Consider the following 7,921-nt stretch of genomic DNA (forward strand, 5'->3'; position numbering starts at 1 on the left):
GTGATGTAATAAAGCAGATATTGAGATATCTAAGAGGAAGAATCAGCTGTAGATTGAAGTATGGTCGAGGAGGATCAAAAGGAATTGTTGGGTATAGTGACAGCAGTCATAATATTGACCAAGATGATGGAAAAGGTACAACTGGTCATATATTTTATCTAGGAGAAACACCTATTACATGGTATTCACAGAAGCAAGACACTGTATCCCTCTCATCCTGTGAAGCTGAGTTCATGGCCGCAACAGAAGCAGCTAAACAATCAATATGGCTTCAAGAACTGTTGGGTGAAATCAAAGGAAGAGAACCTGAAAAGGTTCTCATCAAGATTTATAATAAGTCTGCAATTGCACTCACTAAAAATCCAGTGTTTCATGGGAAGACGAAACACATTCACAAAAGGTATCATTTCATACGAGAATGTATTGAGAAGGAGATCATCAACGTTGAACACATACCAGGAACTGAGCAGAAAGCAGACATATTGACAAAGGCATTAGCTCGGATCAAGTTTGAAGAAATGAGACAACTGATTGGAGTACAAGATATGTCACGGGTAAGGTTGAAGCTTAACGGGGAAAATGTTGGATTAACTTCAACATAGAAGTCACTAACAAGCTGGTTAGGACAAGATTAGGAAATTGATGTAATCCTAAGGGAATTAGAAGTCATCTAGTTCTAAGAAAAGAAAAGACATTTAATAAGGTAATAGGACTAGGAAAAGGAATTCATAATTCTATATATATATGATCACCAAAGTTGTGGTTGATCATATGAGCAAGATTAGAGCTTGTGTTTAGTTTTGAGAGATTTTCTAAACATCAATAAAGAGAGTTGTCTTTATATAAGCTAAGTTTCATCTTGCAGTTGCCATTAATAGATTGGAAATCTAATTGATAAGGATTGAATCCCCTATTTTAGTCTTCCTTATCTAATAACCCGTTGGAAATCTAATTCAAGTATGGAGAAGTTTTACAGATTCAACGTGCCACGGTTCTCGTCAAGTGGACCCATATTTAATGAATCTCAATGGAAAATATTGGATACACACAATTTTATATGTTTGTTTTATTCTGAAACCCTAGGGTATTTTGCTCCTTTTTGGGAGATGATATCGCAACCATATATAGAGTCATGATCCTTCCGGGAGATAATGGGACATTATCTTTTTTTGGAAGCAGATAATGGGTGAAAATGTCCACAGCACCTAACCTTCTTTCTAGAAAATTCAATGGCAGCTTCTTCACGCTTTGGTTGACTTTTCTCAAGCTTTGGTTGATCTTTATTTTTGGTTTATACTTGGTTATAATTTATGAAAATTGATATATAGTGATATAGTGAACAAACCAGAAATTGCATAGTCATTCAATCAAAATCAAATGCGCGCTTCAAGTGCTAAATTACACATTCTAGAAAGCCGAAGGCCTTAAAATTAACTGCAAATTATGATCGCAGAATGACCCAACTAATCGCTTTACATGCATATCTAATAAAACACTAGACAAACACCGTCCTTTACCACTATTCAATATCGCCATGTATAAAAATGAAATCCCAAACGATAACTATAAACGCGAAATGTTGGAGTTTATAGGGAAGTAAGACACTGGAATTGGAGCTTTTTTCTTTTTTTTTTTGGTATCCAAAAGTAAAAAGAGGGAGAGCTAGTAATTGTCTACATCCCAGGGGCCGACAATTCTAGCAGGGAGATTAGAGCTCGTGAGTAAAAGCAAGTGCCGCTAAAGAATGAGCCGCAGAATTGGCTGGTTTTGGCACATAGTTGTAGGAGCCTGCAATGTTGAGAGAAAGCATTTTTTGAGTTATGTCATCCTTCAATCTCCATATTCTCCAAGGAGCTCCTCTTGATTTAGATTTAGAAGATGTCAGAGCTAATGGTCAGTGTGAATGGTATAATGATCTCCCAGAATTCATGGTAGCATCATCGGAGAAAGACATATCTCCTGTAATGCAATAACTTAAATCAATGAAATTCTTTTCTTATTTAAAAAAAAAGAAAAGAACATCCTACATTAAGATAGACCTTTTTTTTTACCGCATTCACAAAGTTTTTGCCATTGTTGGTTGTACGCACAAGTTCATGATGAGTACATACATAGTGCACATGGTTGTGCAGTTAGCTTCTTAAGGAAACAAAATCAATCAAACGAATTTGTCAAAGTAACGTTAGATGGGAAACAAAATCCAACGAATTTGTCAAAGAGACATTTAGATTGGTAACAAAATGATCTTATACGGTTAGCATAGTGGCAAATATTTCGGTGTATTCAGTTCCCAAAAATAAGCGGATATTTTGTGAAATATTTCTTTTCATTTACCCCACTATCCCACGAAACCAGTTTCTTTGTTTAACCATCAAAAGAAAAAACTCCATTGAAATAACAGAGAGAAGCGAGTTCACCATTTTTTTTTGAGAAGATGCCGAGGACGCGTAAGAAAACAAAGAGAACCGGAGGGAGAGCTACTAAAGAAAACAAAAACAAAAAGATTCATACTCCTAGTACTGTTTCATACTCTGCTAACGAAGATATAATCCAGGAGATATTGAGCAAAGTTCCAACCAAATCAATAGTACGTTTCAAAGGCGTCTCTAAAGAATGGCTCTCGAAGATCGAAGAGAAAAAGTATGTTTCTCTACATGGCTCAAATCCGTGCATTTGTGTCACAGTTGAAGGTGCGAATGAGGTATGTTTACTCACAACAAATTTATCTAGTGAAACAGTCTCATTTGTGCAAAATCAAAGGTTCAAAAGAGACGCACCCCCTTTAGGTGATTTCGAAGATATTCAGTTCAATTTTAGCACTGTTAATGGTTTAACATGTTTGTATGATTATGATGGGAAAGTATGTATATACAATCCTACCACTGGACAGATGACACCATGGACTCTAACCCCATTCATGGAATTTGAATACTTTGATGTAGTAGACCCAAGAAATACCATTATTCATCCATTACCCCGTTATATGTATAGGAGAGATATCTGAAATTGAACTAGAGGATGAAATGGGTTATGCTATACCGAAAAACGTGGTAGAATATATTGTATGCACTGTCTTAACAGTAAATAGTGGAGGAAATTCATGGAAGAAAAGAAATGCAGATGACATACCAACCAGTGTGGTAGAAAAAGATGGGGTGTATGCAGACGGCTTCCTGTACTGGATAAATAATTCATACTACTGCTTCATACAAGCAGGATCTGCTGACAAACTTTTCAACCAAACAGTATCGGAAGAAACAGGTTCGTCATCCTGATTTCGATGCCAAGTCCACGATGCGTAAGTTTCGTTCACCACCTCTAATCTCCCATGTCCAAAACTTGCCTCTCTAAACACTGATATACTTGTCTTGTCCATATAACTGCACAAACAAGAAAATGTATTTAACTTAAACAACACAATTCTTACTCTGAGATTTCTTCACTACACAGATAAATTTGTAGCTTACTTGCTAGCAAGGCCTTCCTTATTGCCTCCATCTCCGATTGTTATATGCACCGGACCACAATTATCAGCTTTGTCAGTGTAGACACGAGTCTGCACATTTCATCATAAATAAGTATAGGTTAGTCGACCAATGGAGCCAAAACAAGTTCATACTTCTGAGCATTATCTCTAGCTCTCTACTGACCTTCCATAATAAATGTTATGTAATGTAGTGTTACTATTAGCTTCAACGAACTCTGATAACTGACCATACCAATAATATAAAAGATCATAGAAAGAAATCTTACAAAACGCTCGTAGGCATGAACATGACCAGCAAAAACAACATCCACACGAGCTTTATATATCAACTCTTCCATGGCTTCCTTCATTCCAACAGATTCAGGCTCTCCTCGGTGAGCTTCATTAGTACTATACCATGGTGCATGGATGAGTACAAATACCCATGGTGTTCGACTCCTGTCGATCTTAGCCAAGTCGGCTTGGAGCCATTTGTATTGGTCGGAGTCAGACTCAAAGTCTGCATAAGACCCTAACATAATAACATGAACCCCAGAAATTTCAAACGAGTAGTACAAGTTGGAATTCGAACCACTTTCTTCGTAGGGCATACGCCATCTAGAATTATAAGCTGTAAATGATTCAGGATGAAACACTGGGATTTTCTCAACCTCATGATTGCCTTGTGTTACCATCCATGGACGGCTGCTTGCAAGTGGTTCTACGAGTTGTCCAAACTTATCCCACATTGGTTGGAGAACATCCGCGTAAGATAAGTCCCCTGGTAAGAGCACAACATCGTAATTTGATGCCGCGATATGAGTTAAGGTTGAATTCGTCCATCCTGTCTGGCCAAGATCACCTACATTCGTCCATCGTAACTTGTTAGAGATTTCAAAAATATAGAGTTTGTATTTGTAATCCTAGATTCTTACCAGCAACCGCGAACTTGATTGGAAATTGAGACGGTGGAGTTTTGAAGCTGAATTCACGATCTGTGTCAGACCCACAACGGTAGTAATATACAGTATCGGGTTTCAATGGCCCTATGACAACGTCATGAATTTCTCCAGACTTGTAAAGCATGAACTGATACTTTGAAACAGTACCGGTCGCAGATAAATCATAATTCCCTTCCGTTGTACCATAATTCACGGTTGCCGGAGTGTCATGATCCTTCGTTATCCAAGTTATTCTCATCTTATCTTGTCCAACTAAAGATATGTGAACCTGCAACCAATCCAATAAAAAAATTCATTTTATTTCGATCGGGCAAGGATTTTGCCACATGAAAAATATATTATGTGCACGTATGATGTTGATGTATATACATGCAATTATATAGATTAACAAAAGAAATTGTGGCAACGATACAAACGATATATTCTTATAAAAGAAGAAGAAAACTAGAAAGATTTCATCAGAAAGTAACGGGAATTAGTGTACCTGTTGAGGAGAGGATGGAGAAATATCATCAAATAAATGGTCAAGTGATAAGGTTTCTCTCGCTGGTGGGCGATCATAAGAAAAGACACTTGTAATGACGAAAGCGAAAATGACTAAACCTAAAAAAAACCAACAATCAGCCATTTTAGAAAGCACAACAAGAAAGAAGAGGATGAATCACCAGTATTGGGTATTTGGATTGACTAGAACAGCAAATAATTAGACAAATATCTTTGCTTTTATTTGAGTATAAATGGAGAAAAACTAAATGAAGAAAAGATAGGAATAAAATCCAAGAAGAAAATGAATGAATAAGATTTTTGGAATTGAAGAAGAAGACGTGATTATCTATTGATTACATCAAATTATCAACAACATATTAGGGAACCAAAGTTTCAGATTAAAACAACCACCAGTTCATACCCACACTTTATGTTGTGTTTTTGAGTACTTTTAAATGCAAATATTTGACTAATGGGTTTGGTTAAACCCGAGAAAAAGGTTTGTACTGTTATACAACAGTACCATCGATCTTCTCCAGAATGTATACTAAGGTTTTAACTCCAGAAGAATGAGCATCTAACCTCTCCAGTGGATTTCAAAATTTACCAAACTCCATTGCACTCCTGGGATGGATGGATAAAATATATGCTCGGCAGTGACCAAGCCAGGGCTAATCTTGGAGAGTGTAGTTGCGTTGTTGATCCGTCCTTGACTTTAAGTTATTTGGTTTCTGGAAAGCTGAGCCTGTGTCTGGAATGCTGATCCGCAATTAAAATATTCTTTAAACTCCTGACAGTTGACCGGAATGAAATTATGTTTATTCTGGCTCTTTAGCTTACATGCTTATTCTTGCCTTTCTGATTGCGATGATGATATGATGTGGATGCTTGTATGGTCAAAATCTTCCAGAGCCATTGCGTGAAGAAGACGAGCCGAGAGGCGTTCCGTTTCCGACGTGCTTCTATCAAGTCTTTAAGGACTTTATTCCAAGCAGCATCCTTTGAACCATCTTCTGAATCTTGGACTATTGTATGGAATGGAGTGCGATGAGAAGTCTCCAGTTACACTTTAGATCCGATGGCGTAGCCGGATATATGAATATCTCTGCGACGTGCTTTTGGAGTCTTTGATGCACGTGTACAACTTCATGTTGAGAAATTCCCGCGGCTCGTAAATCTTCGACAGTGACGATGTTAACATCAGAAATAACCTGGTTGAGGGAAGTGAAGGAATCCCATGCTCCCCATGTGTAATTATTCTGAGCCTATTTTCTCGTGGAAGATGTGCTTCTACTGCATTCGTTGGTAAGGTGGTGACTGCGTTTAAACTTTTAAACCTGAAGGAGGCTTCAGTTCCCAAGTGTAGCCTACTTTCATTGTATCACCTTGAATCCACACCTCTGGGATTTGATACAAGCTTATTGTACTCCCTGGATGCGATGCTGGGATGCTTGGAACATCATATGGACGAAATATTCTGGATAACAAAGAGGCAGAAGTGAGAGAGTTATGTTGTTAATCATGGATCGCCCTGTTTCTTCAAGAAAAATGTTTCAGCCGCGTCTCTGGAGTTATCTCATGAATCTTTGATTGTTTTCGGGGATGGACTGCGATGAGTAGTCCCCAGTCGCCCTTATCTTTAGTTAATGAAGTTTTTTTCTCTAAGTAGGCTTGGGATCCGTCGCGGCCTCGTAAAGTGTTGTAGGTGCCTTCCAAACAGAGAGGTGATGATATCTTTACACTACACCTTTGAAGAGTAGATGACCTTGTCGTGGCTACGACTTTTTGGTTGATCGTGTCTTCTGAGCTTTGATAGTGAAGGGATTCCGTCTAGAGCCTCAGTACCCAAGTGTGGTTCACATGTTTGTACCTTGTATGGTCGGTGGGTTGACCATAATAAAGATATCATCATCTTGCATCCGCACTGGTGACTCTATTACTTCTTCTATGTGAAACTAAAATATGGAGATGTACGAATTACCTTTGTGGTGGTTGTTACTATGGTGAAGCTCTGGCTGGTATCAACAAACGAGCAACAACAGTTCTTGGTAGCAGCTATGATCAGAAGAAACTACATTGTCGTGGGAATAAAATAGGTCGGCTGGAATTGCACGGGCATCCATGGAAGCAAAGAGATTGGCTGGATGTGTAAGCGAGTAAAACTGTCCACGACCACGATCTTTGGCGGGATGAGACAAAAGTTGGACACAACTATGAACCTAGGCTAGCTGCGATCACGATCCTTGAAAGGAAGGAGTGTGGCGGCTACGACATAATATTTGGTGGGAAGAAGTGGTGGCTACGAAACGATCCTTGGCAGGAAGGAGTAGTGTTGAAGTGGCTTCTGCTTCTGGAGAGGACGTTGAAGCGGCTCCTGGAGGAACGTTGAAGCGGAGCGTCTTCTGGAGAGAATGTTAAAGCGGCTCCTGGAACGAACTCCATTGAGGGTGCCATTGGCCATTGAATTCGAAAAACGAGTTGATACAATATGGCAGATGAGAAGACGACGCACAAATAGTGTTGGTCTGCAAGTCGTGTTTTCTCCTCATGGGAAAGAATACGCTTCTTCTGTTTCATTTTCCCTTGCAACTCTCAGAAGTCTTGTCGATTACAATGTTGAAGTCGGAGGCAGTACTGTTTGCACATTAGGAGGATAAGGAGGTTGATGTTGGTGCATGTCCATCGGGTTCTCTTTGCCTCGATTTTGGAGAAGTCGTTCCAGGTCCTCATGTGTGATGAAATTGCATTGCTGATTCCTTTCCAAAGGGCGTTCAGGAGCAACACGAGCCTCTTCATATATAAAGGTGCATCCTGCTGAAATGCTTACGCCGGGGGTGTTAAAAGTATTTCATGTCAGCTTCATCTGGGGTTGACGTGACTTTTGCGGAAGCCGCTCTGTTAGTGTCTTGAGGAAAATAAGTATCTCTTTCTGGTTTGTATCCATGTCTGTCTGAGCCTTAGCGAGAACTTATTGTCTTTCCATCAAATCAGCAATGGTAATAGGGGG

General features: G+C 39.1%; 2 protein-coding genes across 2 annotated transcripts; one reads left to right on the forward strand and one right to left on the reverse strand.

Annotated features, from left to right (window-relative positions):
- Window positions 1–2,434: 2,434 nt before the first annotated feature.
- LOC113279613 (F-box protein At1g47340-like) lies at window positions 2,435–3,004 on the forward strand. Its single transcript, XM_026528293.1, has one exon. It carries the CDS (start codon window positions 2,435–2,437, stop codon window positions 3,002–3,004), a length of 570 nt encoding a protein of 189 aa, XP_026384078.1.
- Window positions 3,005–3,098: 94 nt separating this feature from the next.
- Window positions 3,099–5,111, reverse strand: LOC113277817 (probable purple acid phosphatase 20). Its single transcript, XM_026526807.1, has 5 exons — window positions 4,913–5,111; window positions 4,402–4,696; window positions 3,754–4,328; window positions 3,468–3,556; window positions 3,099–3,380 (listed from the first exon to the last, which is right to left on the reverse strand). Exons 1-5 carry the CDS (start codon window positions 5,054–5,056, stop codon window positions 3,197–3,199), a joined length of 1,287 nt encoding a protein of 428 aa, XP_026382592.1. The 5' UTR covers window positions 5,057–5,111; the 3' UTR covers window positions 3,099–3,196.
- Between the last annotated feature and the right edge of the window lie 2,810 nt (window positions 5,112–7,921).

The sequence above is a fragment of the Papaver somniferum genome, chromosome 5 (assembly GCF_003573695.1).
Source record: "Papaver somniferum cultivar HN1 chromosome 5, ASM357369v1, whole genome shotgun sequence".
NCBI classification, from domain to species: Eukaryota; Viridiplantae; Streptophyta; class Magnoliopsida; order Ranunculales; family Papaveraceae; genus Papaver; species Papaver somniferum.

Coding starts and splice junctions, on each gene's coding strand:
- LOC113279613 (XM_026528293.1), top strand. CDS start 2,435: ATGCCGAGGACGCGTAAGAAAACAAAGAGAACCGGAGGGAGAGCTACT.
- LOC113277817 (XM_026526807.1), bottom strand. CDS start 5,056: ATGGCTGATTGTTGGTTTTTTTTAGGTTTAGTCATTTTCGCTTTCGTC. Junction 4,329..4,401: donor AATCAAGTTCGCGGTTGCTG/GTAAGAATCTAG, acceptor GGACGAATGTAG/GTGATCTTGGCCAGACAGGA. Junction 3,381..3,467: donor AAGGAAGGCCTTGCTAGCAA/GTAAGCTACAAA, acceptor TTGTTTGTGCAG/TTATATGGACAAGACAAGTA.